General features: G+C 48.7%; 1 protein-coding gene across 1 annotated transcript in view; it reads right to left on the bottom strand.

The window, feature by feature from the left end:
- TGM2 (transglutaminase 2) overlaps positions 1-19,896 on the bottom strand; it is a 39,856-nt gene extending 19,960 nt beyond the window's left edge. Inside the window, exons 1-2 of the mRNA XM_074969953.1 lie at positions 19,771-19,896; positions 6,586-6,765 (exon numbers count right to left, since the gene is read on the bottom strand). Coding sequence (XP_074826054.1) covers positions 6,586-6,765; positions 19,771-19,780 — 190 coding nt within the window. The 5' untranslated portion in view covers positions 19,781-19,896. The remainder of the gene's footprint in view (positions 1-6,585; positions 6,766-19,770) is intronic.
- Positions 19,897-20,631: the final 735 nt, after the last annotated feature.

The following is a 20,631-nucleotide window of genomic DNA, read 5'->3' on the forward strand; positions in this document are numbered from 1 at the left end:
CAAGAAACACCAGGGCAAAAAACCGTTTCTAGGGAAGGGCACGTTTCTAAGGGCAGGCTTGAGTAAATCCCTGGAGCTTCAGAGAACGGCGAGAACTGCTAAAAGGCATCGACCCAGATGGGCAATTCGGGGGGAGGGGGGAATTCCCTCCTGGCCCCTGCAGAATGTCAGTTTGTGCCCTGAAGCCTGATGGTTGATTATCTGGATCTTTGAGACAGGCCTGCACCAAAGCCCCAGCTCCAAACACCCCGGAACTGTACATCAGGATCCAAACTTTGCAGCTGGTGCCTTTCTCTCTCCAGGGCTGAGACAAAGCTGCACTCTTTCCCCTGCTCCGTGGGGGCACCCTTAAAAGCTACAATGTTAGTCACAGCCCTGGTTCGATGGGACACAGAGGTGCGGCCCATCCACTCATAACTCATAGTCACCATCACAAATTGCTTCTAGCCCCTGTACCTGACTCAGTGGCCTCCTGTATGCTTGGACTGCACAAGCTGACTGGGGTAGGGTTTCTTATTTGTTCTACACTGATCGGCTGTTTGATTTTGACGAGGCCCAGTGGGTGTAACTAGGGCACTGCTCTGAAAGTCACAGACCACAAACTCCCCTCCTCCAGCGCTGCTCAGAAATGTTCTGTCCAGGGCTGCTCTCCCCTAAACGAAACCCAGCAAAACCAGGGACACTAACCTTCCTCACCTGGAATTTCAGGATGTGTCTCAAAAAACAAAAACCCTCCCCCAAGGATCTGTTCCCAAATGCAGCAGGAAGACAAACTCCCTGGGGAGTTCTTTGTTCTATCAAAGCCAAGGGCAGAAATCCCAATGACCTCAGAGGAGCCAGGATTCCACCATCTGTGCCTAACTCCAGGGCTAATTCTGGCTTGCTAGCGAGCCCTTCCTTGTGGAGGCTCTAGATTCAATGACTTCTCTGGAGAATTTAGGGTTTTCCCCCCCAAGGGAGATGCCATTACTTACAGGTGTGGCTCTCGCCCTAGTTTTGCATCTCAGCTCTGGGATCTAACTCGTCAGACACCTAGAATGGGTCATGTGTCCTCTAGGCATCCACCCATGGGGATGCCTGGTTCTTGTATTCCAAGATGGGGAAACACAAAAAGTCTGGTCATTTTTATTCATTACATTTTCATTCAAGATGACTGACATTTTTTGTTGAAACTTTTTTTTCTGACCAAAACGTTTTTTTGTTGTTGTTGTTGTTGACAGAATGGAAATGTTCATGAAAGATTTCCATTTTCAACAGAATGGAAACATTCTGGCTTTTGTGCCAACCCCTTTTCCCTTCCCCTCCTCACCCCCGTCTCTAGTTTTACTTTTTTTGTTGCAAATCTGAAAAATGTCTAGGAGAATTTTAAACAAAACCAAGTTTTAATGTTTTTGTTGCAACTTCTCATTGGGAAAAATAAATTCCGGCCAACTCTAGGATTCATGATTTTGAATGTCAGTCATAAGCTCTCCTGTCCTGGGCCCTGGCCCTGTTTAGGACCCTCCACCATGGAGGAGGACCTGCAGGAGGCTGGTAAAACTGCTTGAGACAAGACCAGGCTGGAGAAAAGGCATTATTTATTCCCAGAAGTGTCACACTTTAGCCAGTTGCCGGGCAGATTTTCCCAATTCCTCCAACCAAAGTCCCTCTGCACTGTCCTGGTGGGACCCGCTGTGCAGGAGAGGGTAGCGAATGTGCCCGGAGAGTTCAGCCTCTCTTCGGAAGCTGCCGACAAGTCAAATCTCGTATGCTAGACAGCGCAACGGCGTTGTGATGTGGACACAAGTGACTGGATGGAGTCTCACCGAACCAGCCAGGCCAGCGCGTGGTAATGCCTCCTCCTCTGGGGCAGGTATGAAGCTGGAGCAGAAGGCCCCAGAGCTCATTCACAATCCCATGGGCCAATTGGTGTCCCTCCGGGTAAAAGTTTGTCAGTAAAAGGATTGGAAAGACATAAAGTGGCTGAAACTATTAATAGAATCTGTGCTGCATTGCAGGGAGCTGTCTCATCCTCCCTGCCCTTGGCAGCTCTTCTGGGCTGCCGGAGGATGGCTTTCTGCTTGGAGGTGGGAGGGACTGGGAGTCAGGGAAGGCACACAGGTTGCATCCGCACGTCAGAAATACCTTGTGAGTCTAGTGAGTCTAGGTCCCAGGTCACCTGGCTTGCGCTCGTCCTGCCGGGCTAAAAATGGCAGCGTAGCACTTCGGGCACAGGCTGGAGCCTGGGCTCTGAAACTCGGCAAGGGGGGTGGGTCTCAGAGCCTGGGATCCAGCCCGAGTCTGAACGTCTACATGGCTATTTATAGCCCTGCAGCGCGAGCCTTGCGAGTCCAAGTCATTTGACCTGGGCTCGGAGACTTTTTGTGCTGTGTGGATGTACCCATTGTGACTAACTCCTGAGAAATTCCATGCACATACTTGGGGAGGATGGGACCTTTTCTTCCTTGATACTGTATTGCTAAGGAAGGTGGGTGTTGGCCCGCCTGCAAGCTTCCTGGTTTTGTTCCCCTCCCCAGCCCTCTTTGGTTGTCCTTGGCGGGAAACAGCTGCCTGATGTTCAGAGATAACACGGGGAGCCAAGATCTAAGTATCTTTCTCCCCCTCACCCACCCAGGCCTGGAGCAGCCCAGGTCTTGAATAAATAACCCTAGTGTGACACTGAAGGCGGGGCAGTGTTTGAGATAAACCTGGGTGGGAATAATCAGGCATGAATTAAAGCCCCCCAATCCATGCAGGCTGCTATAACCACGGACAGCTAAAGGAGTCCTCCAGCCCCTGAAGTGCTGTGGGGTGGCGGGAAGTTCCGTTCCTGTGTGGCGGGAAGTTCCGTTCCATCCTAGCTTTGTTCTGCGAGCGTGTGAATATAATGTAACTGGAATATGCTTCATGCAAAAGGTCTCTTGTAAGGTATCTTTACAAAGCTTATAATCTATTGAGTGTGGTCATCCTATTTGTATTCTTGTATCTGAAACTAGAAATATGAAATATAACTCTGAGGGCCGATTGTAATTATGCGAAGTGTGGGCCATTAATGGTGGCTTGGAATCTTGATGGCTCCCATTAACCAGGACAATTGGTTGTAAATGGCTCTGTTTACTTGTAAGACTTCCTTTATACATGTGCGCCAGCGAGTGGGTAATGAAGTCTTACAGGGACATGTGATCATGTCACCTGAACTGGAATCCATCTTTAACCTGGTGCTTTTCCATTGAAAAGGAGGGGTGGGAACCCAGAGAGAGACAAAGGATTCCCGCCTTGTGCAAAAGCTATATAAGGGGGTGGAACAAAACAGAGGGGGTTGCAGTCATGAGAAATCCCCTAACTACCACCTGAGCTGGAATAAGAGCTGTACCAGGGGAAAGGATTGGGCCCAGACTAGGAAGGTGTCCAGTCTGGGAAAAAAGCTTACTGAAACATCTCTGAGGGTGAGATTTTATCTGTATTCAGTTTTCTTACTGTATTAGGCTTAGACTTGCGTGTTTTATTTTATTTTGCTTGGTAGTTCACTTTGTTCTGTCTGTTATTACTTGGAATCCCTTAAATCCTACTTTTTGTATTTAATAAAATCGCTTTTTACTTAAAAAGAACAGGAGGACTTGTGGCACCTTAGAGACTAACCAATTTATTTGAGCATAAGCTTTCGTGAGCTACAGCTCACTTCATCGGATCCGATGTAGCTCACGAAAGCTCATGCTCAAATAAATTGGTTAGTCTCTAAGGTGCCACAAGTCCTCCTGTTCTTTTTCCGAATACAGACTACTACTCTGAAACCGCTTTTTACTTATTAATTAACCCAGAGTAAGTATTAATACCTGGGGGAGGGGGGGAACAGCTGAGCATACCTCTCTATCAGTGTTATAGAGGGCGAACAATCTATGAGTTTACCCTGTATAAGCTTTATACAGAGTAAAACGGATTTATTTGGAGTTTGGACCCCATTGGAAACTGGGTATCTGGGTGTTGGAGACAGGAGCACTTCTTAAGCTGTTTTCAGTTAAACCTGCAGCTTTTGGGAGACGTGGTTCAGACCTAGGTCTGTGTTTGTAGCAGGCTAGCATGTCTGGCACAACCAGGCAGGGCACTGAAGTCCCAAGATGGCAGGGAAAATGGGCTCAGAGGTAGTCCCAGCACATCAGGTGGCAGTCCCAGGGGGGTTTCTGTGATCTAACCCGTCACAGCAGCCTCCTAGCTGCGTTCTCCCCGGTAGCCCCTGCAGGACTGGATTAGTGGCGTACACAGCTGGTGGAAGTACGATCCAATGTGGGTAGCGGGATGAGTAGTGGAGTTGGCCCATCCCAAGCACTGACAGTGGGGCTGGGTCTTTCTTCCTGGGTTATACGGTCACCTGGGCAGGACCGAGATAAATAAACCTTCTGTCAGGCTGTCCCTTTGCTGGGCTTCCATATGGTGTTCTGTCCCTGGACAGGCCTGGGGCTCATGCTCTGCTCTGCTGGGAAAGGAGTTTGGTCTGGCTAACCTTGACCCACCCAACACTACTGCACCAGCACACCTGGCCTCTCTTGGTGACGTCCCTCTCTTTGGAGGTCTAATTTTACTCAGCAATTGAAAGATGGAAATTCCCCAGACATTGGCCCAACCCCAAGAGAAAAAATGTGCCCAGACTTTGAGATGGTTCATAGCCAAAGCCTCAGAACCAAACCCACATCTTTCTGGGCTGGGTCCACCACTATTGTTCCTGCATGTCTGATTTCTCCCAAGATGGAGAATAGCTGTACCTTGACCCTGAGCAGAGGGTATCTCCTTACCTAGTCACTAGAAGGGAACTGGGATCTTTACACAGAACCAGCCCTGGCCCACACAGAAAGTTAGACCGGTTTAATTAAAGGTGTGATTTTTATACCGATTTGGTTAAAATGGTACAGTTTTGTGTGCGGACACACTTGTATCAATTTGAACCTGGCTTATATCAGTTTGGCTTGCACTGGTAAATGTACAGGTGCAAGCTAAAGGCATAGAACCAGTTTTAAATCATTTTACGAGAGTCCACACGTACAAGTTGTAGGATTTAACTAAACTGATTTACATTAAACAATTACAGCTTCCGTGTGCAAACAAGCCTTTAGTCTACGGAGGGTGGAAGCACAGTGGGACCAGGAATTGGGAATTTTGGGCTACATTCCTGATTCTACCACAGACTCTCTGTGTGACTTTGGACTCTCACTTAAGCTCCCTTCTGTGCTTCAGTTTCCTATCTGTAAAATGGGGATAATATTACTGCCTTTTGTCATGGTGGTGACATGATGCTCAGTTAAATAATATTTATTAGGTACTTAAGATTCTCAAGTGGAAGGTACTATGTGCATGTACAGAGGGTCCATGCCACTAAGGGATATGACTATTTTATACTTGCTATCATTATTTTATTCTGAATTCCTTGAGCTGGAACCTTAGAGTACCATAAAAATAGCTTGTGAATGAAACTCTTATTTGGCTTCTGAAACCTTCTGGCTAAAGTACCTGTTATTATTCCTAGTAGTAGTTTGTTTTTCTAGTTATGGTAATGCAAATCCCAGGCGTGAAAGTGACTGCTTGGATTTTTGGAATGCCGCATTAGGAGCCTACAGATGTTATGGATTCCAACTCAGACGTTCCAAGGTAATAGCTGGGCAAAGCCCAACCCTGTCAGCTCGTCTGAAATAATCCTTCGCACAGACTGATTGACTTGTCTTCATGCCCAAACACTTAAGACGTGTGGAACGTGGCAACAATGAACATTGTTGGCTATGGGGAGTTAGTGTTACACTCAAGCAAATAACATTCACAAGTGCTGGGGCTTTCTTTCAACTATTATTATATTGTGGAGCCTCTGTTTTTATATCTTTCTGTCTGGGACTGTGAGGAAAAACCACCTATGACATCAGGATCAGTGCCAGGGAAATTTTACTTTAATGTTGGAAATAACATGACTGAGATAACAGGCTCCTGACAGGAAGAGGAAGCCGTCCTCTCAGATCCCACAATGTAAAACAAAGAAAAAAAAGTTTGGACCAAGGGCTTTTAGATTCACTTTGTGAGTTGTAAAAACAAGCAAAGATAAGCCACGGGGGAAGCAATTTGTTTTCTTGAACAAAAATGTGAGGGCCATTCATGTGGTAGTGCTTGCTTATCTGGATGGTGACAGACCCCGGAGGGACTGTCTGCGGGGAATGGGGCGGGGTTGGCCTCTTACTGCGGTGAGGGGTGGGGAGGTGGGGTGATGGGGGTGGAAATTGAGGACTGCTTGCCTATAAAATGATGGAGGGAGAGGGGGAATCTGTATACGAGTGACAAGTGTGGAAAGTGCTTTTTTGAATGGGCTGGGGCAGGGATGGCTCTCTCCGTGATGCCTGGGGTAGAAAGTGCCCCTCCTGGATGTGATGGCGCTGAGGTGGCTTAGCTGGGCATGGCCTCTCTCTGAGGGGAGGGTGGGTGAATATGTCTGTCTCTGAGGTGAAGGGGTAGGACGGCTCATCTCTGAGGTGATGTGACAGGGGAGGATATTGTGTGTGTCTCTGAATGAGGGGATGGAGGTGGCTCCTCTCCAAGCTGACCACAGCTGAGTTTAGTGAATAGCTCTGGACTTACCTGTCTCTACGTTGAGAGCAAGTTTATCCACTCCTTCCTCATAACCCCTTCCAGTGAAGAGCAGTGTGATGGTGAAAGACTGTCCCCTCCTCACAACGAGCTGCTGGTTGCCCATGTCAGCCGTCATGTGGTTCAGATTGTTGCTCTCACACTCCAGGTTGCATGATTCCAGCACCAGATCTGCAAAACCAACAGCATCTAAAGCTCTCTTTCAGGAAGGCAGCAAAGACAGAGCACAAACTGACCCAGACTCCACCCTCTCTTCCTTTGAATCCATTTAAAAAGAGCAGGAGGACTTGTGGCACCTTAGAGACTAACAAACTTATTACAGCATAAGCTTTTGTGGGCTACAACCCACTTCATCGGATGCACAGAATGGAACATATAGTAAGAAGATATATATATATATACACACACACATACAGAGAAGGTGGAAGTTGCCATACAAACTGTGAGAGGCTAATTAGTTAAGATGAGCTATTATCAGCAGGAGAAAAAACGTTTGTGGTGATAATCAAGATGGCCCATGTAGACAGTTGACAAGAAGGCGTGAGGATACTTAACTTAGGGAAATAGATTCAATATGTGTAATGACCATTTAGTGATTCAGAGGCTAGGCACCAAACTCTGATGCTCCAACTGAGAAGAGATCAGTTTTACTCCTACAGAGCTCATGCATTTGGCTTCACTACCATGTGTTTCTCATGTGCACGCACACGCGGCCAGGTCATTGTTCTGCTGCGTTTAGGGAATGCAGGTTGCATCTCCGTGCATGAGCAGGGAACACTGAGCCCCAGGGGATTCACTAGGTGGGAATCTTTACCTTGGTGTATGTCGGTGTAACACAGGACTGGATCTAGCCCCCTTCTCCCCCCACCACACCCCACACTCATGAATAGTCATTTGCTAATACTCAGTACAAGTTTGGTTGATAAAGGTAACACTGTTGATGTAATACACATAGACGTCTGTAAGGCATTTTACTTGGTACCACATGATATTTTGATGAAAATACTAGAATGATATAAAATTAACATGGCACACAATGAAATGGATTAAAAACTGGCTAACTGATAGGTCTCAAAAAGTAGCTTGTAAATGGGGAAACTTCATCAAGGAAGTTGGGATCAGTTCTTGGCCATACACTATTTAATCTTTTTATCAGTGACCTGGAAAAAAACATAAAATCATCCTTGGTAAAGTCTGCAGATGACACAAAAAATTGAGGAGTGGTAAATAATGAAGAGGACAGATCACAGATTCAGAGCGTTCTAAATTGCTTGGTAAACTGGGTGAAAGCAAACTATATATGTTTTAATATGGCTAAATGTAAGGAGACACATCTGGGAACAAAGAATGCAGGCCATACTTACAGGATGGGAGGACTCTATCCTGGGAAGCAGTTACTCTGAAAAAGATTTGGGAGTCGTGGTGGATAATCAGATGAACATGTGCTCCCAGTGGGAAGCTGTGGCCAAAAGAGCCAATGCAATCCTGGGATGCATGAACAGGGAAATCTCCAGTAGGAGCAGAGAGGTGATTTTCCCTCTGTATTTGGCACGTGTGCGACGGCTGCTGGAATCCTGGGTCCAGTTCTGGTGCCCATAATTCAAGAAGGAGGCTGATAAATTGGAGAGGATTCAGAGAAGAGCCACGAGAATGAATAGAAAACAAGCCGTATAATGATAGACTCAAGGAGCTCAACCTATTTAGCTCAACATAGAGAAAGTTAAGGGGTGGCTTGATTACTTTCTGTAAGTACCTACATGGGGAACAAAGTTGAAGCTAGATACATTCAGACTGGAAATAGTGTGTACGTGTTTGACAGTGAGGGTAATTTGCCATTGGAACAACTTACCAAGTCACGGTGACTTCTCTATCACTGACCATTTGGGGCGTTTTTCTAAAAGACCTGCTCTAGGAATTACTTTGGGGAAGTTCTATGGCCTGCTCTGTGCAGGAAGTGAGACGAGCTGATCGCAGTGATCTGTTCTGGCCTTGGAATCTGTGAATCTGTGCACACGCACAGCGTACATACATGCACACGCAGCGTGCACACATCTCCCCTGCATTCTAGCCTGGAAATGGCTTCAGTAAAACCTGTCTGAAGTCCTGGGTTATCTGTCCTTTTAGGGTGCCTGCCTAACCAGGGTCAATTGCCTCAGCGGTTGGGAAAATAGCTTCCCACCGTGAATCATAGAATCATAGAATTATCAGGGTTGGAAGGGACCTCAGGAGGTATCTAGCCCAACCCCCTGCTCAAAGCAGGACCAACACCAACTAAATCATCCCAGCCAAGGCTTTGTCAAGCCGGGCCTTAAAAACCTCTAAGAATGGAGATTCCACCACCTCCCTAGGTAACCCATTCCAGTGCTTCACCACCCTCCTCGTGAAATAGTTTTTCCTAATATCCAGCCTAGACCTCTCCCACTGCAACTTGAGACCATTGCTTCTTGTTCTGTCATCTGCCTCCATTGAGAACAGCCTAGCTCCGTCCTCTTTGGAACCCCCCTTCAGGTAGCGGAAGTCTGCTATCTAATCCCCGCCGCCCCCACTCTTCTCTTCTGCAGACTAAATAACCCCGGTTCCCTCAGCCTCTCCTCATAAGTCATGTGTCCCAGCCCCCTGATAATTTCCATTGCCCTCTGCTGGACTCTCTCCAATTTGTCCACATCCCTTCTGTAGTGCGGGGACCAAAACTGGACACAATACTCCAGTGTGGGCTCACGAACGCCGAATAGAGGGGAATAATCACTTCCCTCGATCTGCTGGCAATGCTCCTATTAATACAGCCCGATATGTCGTTGGCCTTCTTGGCAACAAGGGCACACTGCTGACTCATATCCAGCTTCTTGTCCGCTGTAATCCCCAGGTCCTTTTCTGCAGAACTGCTGCTTAGCCAGTCAGTCCCCAGCCTGTAGCAGTGAATGGGATTCTTCCTTCCTAAGTGCAGGACTCTACACTTGTCCTTGTTGAACCTCATCAGATTTCTTTTGGCCCAATCCTCCAATTTTTCTAAGTCACTCTGGACCCTATCCCTACCCTCCAGCATATCTACCTCTCCTCCCAGTTTAGTGTCAAACTTGCTGAGGGTGCAATTAATCCCATCATCCAGATCATTAATAAAGATGTTGAACAAAACCAGCCCCAGGACTGACCCCTGGGGCACGCTGCTTGATACCGGCTGCCAACTAGACATGGAGCCGTTGATCACTACCCGTTGAGCCTGACAATCTAGCCAGCTTTCTCTCCACCTTATAGTCCATTCATCCAGTCCATACTTCTTTAAACTTGCTGGCAAGAATACTGTGGGAGACTGCAGCAAAAACTTTGCTAAAGTCAAGATATATCACATCCACCGCTTTCCTCATATCCACAGAGCCAGTTATCCCATCATAGAAGGCAATCAGTTTGGTCAGGCATGACTTGCCCCTGGTGAATCCATGTTGACTGTTCCCGATCACCTTCCTCTCCTCCAAGTGCTTCAAAATGGATTCCTTGAGGACCTGCTCCATGATTTTGCCAGAGACTGAAGTGAGGCTGACTGGTCTGTAGTTCCCCGGGTTCTCTTTCTTCCCTTTTTAAAATCTGGACACTATATTTGCCTTTTTCCAATCGTCCGGGACCTTCCCCGATCGCCACGAATTTTCAAAGATAGTGGCCAATGGCTCTGCAATCACATCTGCCAACTCCCTCAGCACTCTTGGATGCATTAGATCCGGCCCCATGGACTTGTGCATGTCCAGCTTTTCTAAATAGTCCTTGTCAAGGTTCCTTCCCCACTCTGAACTCTAGGGTACAGATGTGGGGACCTGCATGAAAGACCCCCTAAGCTTATTTTTACCAGCTTAGGTTAAAAACTTCCTCAAGGTACAAACTTTGACTTGTCCTTGAACCCTATGCTGCCACCACCAAGCATCTTAAACAAAGAACAGGGAAAGAGCCCACTTGGAGACGTCTTCCCCCAAAATATCTCCCCAAGCCCTACACCCCCTTTCCTGGGGAAGGCTTGATAAAAATCCTCACCAATTTGCATAGGTGAACCCAGACCCAAACCCTTGGATCTTAAGAACAATGAAAAAAACAATCAGGTTCTTAAAAGAAGAATTTTAATTAAAGAAAAAGTAAAAGAATCACCTCTGTAAAATCAGGATGGTAAATACCTTACAGGATAATCAGATTCAAAACATAGAGAATCCCTCTAGGCAAAACCTTAAGTTACAAAAAGACACAAAAACAGGCATATACATTCCATTCAGCACAGCTATTTTACAGCCATTAAACAAAAGAAAATCTAACACATTTCTTGCTAGATTGCTTACTAACTTTTTACAGGAGTTCTGGAGAGCATTCCTGACCTGGTCCCGGCAAAAGCATCACACTGAAAGACAGACCCTTTGTTCCACTCCACCCCTCCAGCTTTGAAAGTATCGTGTCTCCTCATTGGTCATTTTGGTCAGGTGCCAGCAAGGCTGTCTTAGCTTCTTAACCTTTTACAGGTGAAGGGGTTTTGCCTCTGGCCAGGAGGGATTTTATAGCTCTGTATACAGAAAGGTGGTTACCCTTCCCTTTATATTTATGACAGTCCTTAACCTGTTCCTTCACCACTGTTCTTTCACCGTGGCCAAAGCTCCCAGGAGCAAACTGAAACTAATTAATATTTTAAGCAACCTGCTTGTGTGGGAGAGAGAAGTAGCATCCTGGCTGTCTCTGGGCTAAAATCTCTCTTGGATCATCACTGGGGCCGGGGGATGCGTGTGCTAATCTCCTCCCCACTCTCCCTTTTCCCAAGACACAGACAAGTGTGACACAGTCGCTGTAGCTCTGAATGCTGAAGGCAGCCCCGGTTTGGTAGCACCGTCGATCTCAAAGAGCGTTACAGAGCTGACGCCCGTTACGTTCCCCGTTCCACCAGGGAGGAAACTGAGGCGCACAGAGAGAAAACACTGTGCCTAACGTCACGCAGCCAGGCAGCGGTAGAGCTTCCCATGCTCAGTTCTGTGCCAGACCCCTTGCACTAGGCTTCTGCTCTTAATGATACAACGACGGCGAGGCCTGAGGCCAGGCCTCAGGTGTGTCGCAGAGCTGCGCTGGGTCCATCAGGATTTAAGGGCAGGAGAGGCTTGCAGAGGGCCAGCAGCAGAGAAGGCCAGTGCTCATCCTTCCTACCTCTGGAGGAGTTTGGCTTCAGGCTTCTGCTGCCAAGTTGTTTTGGTTGTTCCCTCCCAAGAGAGAGAAGCATTTCTGAGCTCGGGGAGTGCTTGGCTTTGGATGTTCCCTGTGCCCTCCGTCAGGCTGACAGGAAGTTTCCTATTTCCTATGCCTTGACAAATCGGAGAGACTGACCATAAACGTGCTGAGAAAAGGGATGTCGGATGGGGTGGCCTGAGGCATTCTGTGGGGCATGCTCTTGTGGCAGTAGGGCAGAGAGACACTGATGGAAGCAGGGCCTGTGTAGGCAGCCGGTGATAATCAGACAGCACCATTACCCGTTCTTTCAGCATGGTTTCCTGGGGCAATGTGATATCATTCATCATTGTTCAAGGCTAGCGACCCGTGAGTGCATTGCAGTCAGGCAGATTAGTTGCCAGAATAAGTGAAAGTATTTAATGTAGGAGAACACATAGCGAGTTCAGTGCCAGAGTACCTGAGCCGGAAAACCAGGGCCTGATTTATGGAGCAAGTGCTGACAGGGCTGGGGCTGCTCAGCTCACTGCTGCTTCGGTCCCATCCTCTCTCAGCCATCGGTCACCTAGAGCTGTGGTTCTCAACCGGGGGTATGCCTACCCCAGGGGGGACGCACGCAGAGCTCTTCCAGAGAGTATACATCCCCTCATCTAGAGATTTGCCTAGTTTTACAGCAGGCTCCAGAAGAAGCACTAGCTAAGTCAGAACAAACTAAAATTTCATACAGACAATGACTTGTTTATACACCTTGTGATACAGGAGGGTCAGGGAGCAGTGGGAGAGGGGAAATATATAAGCCTTAGGCTAATTAAGGCATGGTTCCCTGTAGACTAGGGAGGGTTGCTATAGGTCAGTGGTTCCCAGACTTTAACAGCCCTCCAACCCCTTTCACTAAATTGTGAAATCTCGTGAACCCCCTCCTAAAAATGAATATTTCCAGGGATTTAAGTTTAAGCTGGGGGGAGGGATAGCTCAGTGGTTTGAGCATTGGCCTGCTAAACTCAGTGTTGTGAGTTCAATCCTTGAGGGGGCCATTTAGGGATCCGGGGCAAAAATTGGGGATTGGTCCTGCTTTGAGCAGGGACTTGGACTAGATGACCTGCTGAGGTCCCTTCCAACCCTGATCTTCTATGATTCTATGAAATTTCCTCCGAACTCCGTGAGGCTCCTGCTGCTGGACCCCGTTGACCGCCCCGGTCAACTGAGCTCCACTGAGCTTGGGCTGCAGGTCCAGCTGACCGCCGGGGCCTCGGGCTGCCAGCCCCAACTGCCCAGCCCCACTCTCCCTGGGGCTCGGGCTGCCAGCCCCACGTGGAGCGCTGGGGTTCGGGCTGCTGGCTCCCCCGCTGATGGGGGCAGGGCTCGGGCTCCCAGCCCCAACTGCCCGGCCCCACTCTCCCTGGGGCTTGGGCTGCCAGCCCCACGTGGAGCGCTGGGGTTCGGGCTGCTGGCTCCCCCGCTGATGGGGGCAGGGCTCGGGCTGCCAGCCCCAACTGCCCGGCCCCACTCTCCCTGGGGCTCGGGCTGCCAGCCCCACGTGGAGCGCTGGGGTTCGGGCTGCTGGCTCCCCCGCTGATGGGGGCAGGGCTCGGGCTCCCAGCCCCAACTGCCCGGCCCCACTCTCCCTGGGGCTTGGGCTGCCAGCCCCACGTGGAGCGCTGGGGTTCGGGCTGCTGGCTCCCCCGCTGATGGGGGCAGGGCTCGGGCTCCCAGCCCCCACTGCCCGGCCCCACTCTCCCTGGGGCTTGGGCTGCCAGCCCCACGTGGAGCGCTGGGGTTCGGGCTGCTGGCTCCCCCGCTGATGGGGGCAGGGCTCGGGCTGCCAGCCCCAACTGCCCGGCCCCACTCTCCCTGGGGCTCGGGCTGCCAGCCCCACGTGGAGCGCTGGGGTTCGGGCTGCTGGCTCCCCCGCTGATGGGGGCAGGGCTCGGGCTCCCAGCCCCAACTGCCCGGCCCCACTCTCCCTGGGGCTTGGGCTGCCAGCCCCACGTGGAGCGCTGGGGTTCGGGCTGCTGGCTCCCCCGCTGATGGGGGCAGGGCTCGGGCTGCCAGCCCCAACTGCCCGGCCCCACTCTCCCTGGGGCTCGGGCTGCCAGCCCCACGTGGAGCGCTGGGGTTCGGGCTGCTGGCTCCCCCGCTGATGGGGGCAGGGCTCGGGCTCCCAGCCCCAACTGCCCGGCCCCACTCTCCCTGGGGCTTGGGCTGCCAGCCCCACGTGGAGCGCTGGGGTTTGGGCTGCTGGCTCCCCCGCTGATGGGGGCAGGGCTCGGGCTGCCAGCCCCAACTGCCCGGCCCCACTCTCCCTGGGGCTCGGCCTGTCTGCCCTGCAACCGGGTCCCACCTGCTGCCTCCAGTGCCCGGGGTCCTCTGGCCGCCGTTAGTGAAATTTTTCTGGCGAACTCCCTGTAACATTCTGCGACCACCAGGGGTTCGCGAACCCCAGTTTGGGACCCACTGCTATAGGTTAATTGAAGCACCTGTAGTCAATTAAGGCCCTGACAGGAACCTAATAAAATCCCCTGCTTCAGGCAGTCAGAGAAGGAGGAGGAAGGAGAGAGGACTGGAGCTTGGAGGTGTGTTGTGAGATTTGAAAGACCAGCGAACCGAAGTAAGGGAGACCCTGCCCCCGCGTCTAAGGACTGAAGGCTCCCCACCCAAGGGGGAAGAGCCCGCAGGGGTTGAGAGGGGCTGGGGCTCAGTGAGGAGTAAACCCTGACCCCTCCCCCGCTTCCCTCCTCTACCACCTTCCCGGGCCACTAGTGGGGACCTTGGCGGCCCAAGAGCAGGGGCATGGGGTGACGTCTTAGCCCCCTGCCAAGAAAAGCGCAGGACCCACCATACTAACATCGGCTATCTTGTCACAAGCGCTCTACACTGTACTCTGAAATGTAAGCACAGTACCGGTATTTATAGCCCAGTTGATTTATTTTATAATTCCGTGGTAACAATGAGAAAGTCAGCCATTTTTCACTACTAGTGCGCAGTGACCCTTTCGTATTCTTATGTCTGATTTTATGAGCAAGTCGTTTTTAAGTGAGGTGAAACGTGGGGGTGCGCAAGAGAAATCAGCCCCCTGAAAGGGGTACAGTAGTCCAGAAGGGTTGAGATCCACTGCCCTAGGGAAGGGGCTGAATGCTGGCCAGAAGGAGGAAGGGAGGGAGCTGCAGAAACCTGTTGCTATAGGAATGATGCCAGGTGAAAAAAGGAAGACCACTGACCTTGCCGCATCCAGAGCAAAAGGCTTTCTTGCAATAGTGCCCTCACGTTCGTGCTTATGGATATGCCCCCAAAACCTCACCACAAAGTCAGCCCTGTTGCTTGCCAGAAGGGAAGGATGTGTGAGAGAGAAATAATTGCTTTCACTGGTGAGAGGCTATTGTGGTAAGACCTAAGAGATCTAGATAGATGGAGTTATGGAGAAAGCATAGCTTACCCATAATCAAAATGATTCCATTGGGCTGCCGAGCTGCAGGGGTGTGACCAACATATAACAAACTGAAGGGAGACTGCCATTTTACACATCTCACCCCTGATTTAGCAAAAACTGCACCCAATTACATGTGTATGATCTTATTTCAAGCTAGACTTTGCCAGAAAATTTGGGCCAAATCAGAAAAAGTGTGTTTGAGAGAGGAATTCTAAAAAATGATTTTTGGCTCAAAAAACCAGCCCGAGCTGGTAACTCCAAACTTGTTGTATTCTGTTGGCCTCTTTGATCAGTAACAACCAGTTTATTCCTTAGTTATTAAATTGATGAAAACATATAGTAGGATGTTTGCAGAGCTCTTCCTGGAAGTCTGCATGCTAGTCACTGCAGGTATTACAACGTTCACAAGGCCACGAGTGGAATGAAATATCTTAACGTTCCATTTCCATTTTCCCTGTGTTTTAAAATCCTTTAATGTAACAGGGACACCAGTTTAACTGTCACATTTCTGTCTGCCAGACTTCTATTTCCTACTGTTATAACTAACCCCTAGGACAGCTGCCATGAAAGAGATTAGAAGGGTTTTTCTCTTCTGGTTTTTTGAGTTGTCTTTGCTTTGTGCATTGGAGAGTCAGACCTAGACTCTGGTGCTCACTCCTGCGAGAGATAAGAATGGCCACAGGCCTTGCTGCATTCACAACAAAACTCCCCTTTTCACCCTTGCTTTCCCTAGACATACTTGCACTTTAAACATACACAAACCAGCTCTGAACTAAGCTCTTCCTGGCATCTAGCAGCAGGAGACGCAGAGAGAGATTGTCAGTGTTTGTTTCTATTTTGAAAGATGTTGGAGTGCTTGGAAGTTGGACACAGCATGGGAGGGCCCTGTGAGAACAAAGACAGGGGAAGAGGAGCTCATGGAAAACTTCAGTTCCATCTTCTCCTAGGAACAGCCCAAACCAAAGGCCCAGGTGAGGGCCCTCATGGAAGAGAAATGCCAGAAGCAGCATTCCCCGGCCATGGCAGTGAGCACCATGCATCGACCTCAGTGGAGTTTTCCCCATTTACGTGTGCATATAATTTGGTCCAGTCTCTGATGTAAGGGATCCTGCTTTTTATCACCCTGAGGGGAAATGAAGGGTTAGGGTCTTCCGACCCTCCCAGCATCCCACTGCTGCCCTAAAGCGATGAGCCGTCGGAGGGGTGCTCTGAAGGCTCAGCGTCACAGTCCGTCCTGGCAGCCAGCAGAGGGACCCTGCTTTCTCGAGGATGCAGCCATTGCAAGGCCATTGCTGGCACCTCCTCTTTCATTCACGTTGATTTTGTCTTGGAATTTGATTGAATAAAACCGGGTCTTGTCACTGAGATCCCAGGTGGCTGAACTGAATTAACTTCCCTGTTTGTTTTTGTCACTGTTGTGGATTTGGCATGTCTCTCAACTGCCTATCTGCACCTCCACACGCAGCCATAGGGCACAGTCACTTGCTTTAGGATGGGCTGTGATGCCATATAATGCTGAGACTGTGTTGCCTTGGCTCCCTGACCATAGACTGAACAAAGAGGGCTACACAGTGATCAGAATCTGACATGGGAAATATTATTTCATAAGAACATAAGAACGGACCAATGGTCCATCTAGCCCAGCATCCTGTCTTCCAACAGTGGCTGATGCCAGGTGCTTCAGAGGGAATGAACAGAACAATTATCGAGTGATCCATCCCCTGTTGTCCAGTCCCAGCTTCTGGCTGTCAGAGGTTTAGGGACACCCAGAACATGGGGCTACCTCCCTGGCCATCTTGGTTAATAGCCATTGACGGACCTATCCTCCATGAACTTATCTAATTCTTTCTTGAGCCCAGTTATACTTTTGGCCTTCGCAACATCCCCTGGCAGTGAGTTCCACAGGTTGACTGTCTGTTGTGTAAAGAAGTACTTCCTTATATTAGTTTTAAACCTGCTGCTTATTAATTTCATTGGGTGACCCCTGGTTCTTGTCTTATGCAAAGGGGTAAATAACATGTCCTTATCTACTTTCTCCTCACTATTCATGATTTTATCGACCTCTATCTCCCCTCAGTTATCTCTTTTCGGAACTGAACAGTCCCAGTGTTTTAATCTCCCCGTGTATGGAAGCTGTTCCGTACCCCTAACCATTTTTGTTGCCCTTCTCTGCACTTTTTCCAATTCTAATATATCTTTGTTGAGATGGGGTGCCCAGAATGGCACTCAGTATTCAAGGTGGGATGTACTATAATATGATGTTTTCTTCTATCCCTTTCTCAGTGGTTCCTAACATTCTGTTTGCTTTTTTGACTGCCGCTGCACATTGATCAGTGAACTATCTACAATGACTCCAAGATCTTTCTTGAGTGGTAACAGCTAATTTAGACTCCATCATTTTGTATGTATAGTTGGGATTATGTTTTCCGATGTGTATTGCTTTGCACTTATCAACATTGAATTTCATCTGCCATTTTGTTGCCCAGTCACCCAGTTTAGTGAGATTCCTTTGTAACTCTTCACAGTCAGCTTTGGGCTTCACTATCTTGAATAATTTTGTATCATCTGCAAACTTTGCCACCTCACTGTTTACCCCCTTTTCCAGATCATTTTTGGATAGGTTAAACAGCACTGGTTTAGATCCTTGGGGGATGCCTCTATTTACCTCTCTCCACTGTGAAAGATCTAGAGAAGTGCTAATAAGCGATGGTCACCTAAACAACACCGTATACCGGAAATCTACTGACCCCTATACTTACCTACATGCCTCCAGCTTTCATCCAGACCACACCACACGATCCATCGTCTACAGCCAAGCTCTAAGATACAACCACATTTGCTCCGATCCCTCAGACAGAGACAAACACCTACAAGATCTCTATCAAGCGTTGTTAAAACTACAGTACCCACCTGGTGAAATGAAGAAACAGATTGACAGAGCCAGAAGGGTACCCAGAATTCACCTACTACAAGACAGGCCCAACAAAGAAAGTAACAGAACACCACTAGCCATCACCTGCAGCCCCCAATTAAAACCTCTCCAGTGCATCATCAAGGATCTACAACCTATCCTGAAGGACAATCCCTCACTCTCACACACCTTGGGAGACAGGCCAGTCCTCGCTTACAGACAGCCCCCCAATCTGAAGCAAATACTCACCAGCAACTATACACCACACAGCAAAAACACCAACCCAGGAACCAAACCCTGCAACAAACCCCGGTGCCAATTCTGTCCACATATCTATTCAAGGGACACCATCATAGGATCCACACCATCAGGGGCTCGTTCACCTGCACATTTACCAATGTGATATATGCCATCATGTGCCAGCAATGCCCCTCTGCCATGTACATTGGCCAAACCGGACAGTCTCTACTCAAAAGAATAGATGGACACAGATCTGACATCAGGAATTATAACATTCAAAAACCAGTCGGAGAACACTTCAATCTCCCTGGTCACTCGATTACAGACCTAAAAGTGGCAATTCTTCAGTAAAAAACCTTCAAAAACAGACTACAAAGTGAAACTGCAGAACTAGAATTAATTTGCAAACTGGACACCATCAGATTAGGCCTGAATGAAGACTGAGAGTGGTTGGGTCATTACAAAACCTAAACCTAATTTCCCCCATACTAATTTCCCCCTACTGTTACTCATACCTTCTTGTCCACTGTTTGAAATGGGCCACTCTCATTACCACTACAAAAGTTATTTTTCCTCCCTCGGTATCCTACTCTTAATTGAATTGTCTCGTTAGACTGACCTCGCACTTGGTAAGGCAACTCCCATCTTTTATACCTGCTCCTGTATTTTCCACTCCATGCATCTGATGAAGTGGGTTCTAGCCCACAAAAGCTTATGCCCAAATAAACTTGTTAGTCTCTAAGGTGCCACAAGGACTCCTCGTTGTTTTTTCTAGAGAAGAAAGTATTCTTTCCCCAGTGAAAGACTGCACAGAAAAGCCAGCTATGTGTCAGAGGGATTTCTAAAGGCTTAAAAGGGTTTTTTTATGGCTTTATTTGGATAACTCTCTTTAAAAATAGAGCGAGACTTAGAACAAATATTTTTAGAGCAGCTCTCTGCTGAGTCCTGCTGAAAGGGAGCTTGCATTTTAAAACAGTATTTTAACATTTCACTCTTTACAGCATCGGTGTTCTTACAACAATAGCAAATTACTGAAGCTATGGTAAAGAAAAAAATTAACTCAAAATAGTTCTGATCAGGAGGAAACTATCTTCTATTTTAATCTTCTGCGTGTCTGATTATTCTGCACGTGAGTCAAGGGATTGCCATTCAGTTTCAATACATTCCAGAAATACAAACAAGTGCAGCTGAGATAAGGAAGCTTGCTTCGTGTTCCAGCCTGAGCTAAAGGAACCAACTGTAATCAACTTTCAAAGTAGAACTCACGCACACAGAGACATACCGTGACCCCCCCCTTCCATGTACACGCTGCAAAGTTCCCTGTAACCAAGCAAAACCTTCCTGATTTAGAAGAATATAAAAAAGTTGTCAAGTTTTGCTGAAATGCAGCCTCTAGCAATGTGCCATTCTGCAGCTTTACCTTCAGCCATGGTGTCCAGCCCTGGAATCCCTCTTACTCTGCTTGGAGTGCCTGCAGCTACGAAAAAAGAGCTGATGGTTTATCTCCTCCCACCCTCACTAGTTGTTCTCTCCCTTTATACAGGCAGACACAGCACACACCCCCTCATCTGGGTGGATGGAGCAACCTTAGCAAGAACTGGAAAAACCCCACTGTTTCCAGGAAAAACTAAATCCACCTTTTTTTTTTTTTTTTTACCAACTTTGAGCCTGGATCTGTGACACAAGCAGGTCTGTAATAGCTCAGTGCCCCCCACACATGCTAAAAATATATGAATAAGGGACACATACAGAAAAGGCCAATGCAGGGACACTGCAGTTGAATAACCCCTCTAGCTGGTCACTACTGTGAAATTCCTTCCCCTGTTTCAGGGAAGGGAATTTCTAATGTCATCCTCTGAAAGCGGGGCTCGGTGTGCAGTGTTTGAGGAGGCTCGTCACAAACCTGGGTGGGTGAGACGTTCTCTTTTAGTTAGCTGGCCCGGAGATTGTGTCACCCGTAATCTGCACAGGCCATTAAAGGGAAAGGCAGAGTTCTTGGAAACTCCCTTCTTGTCAGCACACTGGGAGGAGATGTGCTCTCCTCAGGAAAACCATGGCGGTCACCTTGTATGCCTCACGTCAGACCCTGCTCCACCCACCACCCCACGGGCTAACCGGGAGGATGGGTCAGCGAGTGAAGCGCTGGGGTTGTGCCCTTTTCAGACTGCGACCCCACATTCTCCCCCCGAGCCACAACCCAGAATCCTTTGGGCCAGTTGCTGTGGCCTTTGACTGTGGGAATTGGCAGCTTTTGGTACCTCAGGAAAACCATTTGCAAGTA

The sequence above is a fragment of the Natator depressus genome, chromosome 13 (genome assembly GCF_965152275.1).
Source record: "Natator depressus isolate rNatDep1 chromosome 13, rNatDep2.hap1, whole genome shotgun sequence".
Lineage (NCBI taxonomy): Eukaryota > Metazoa > Chordata > Testudines > Cheloniidae > Natator > Natator depressus.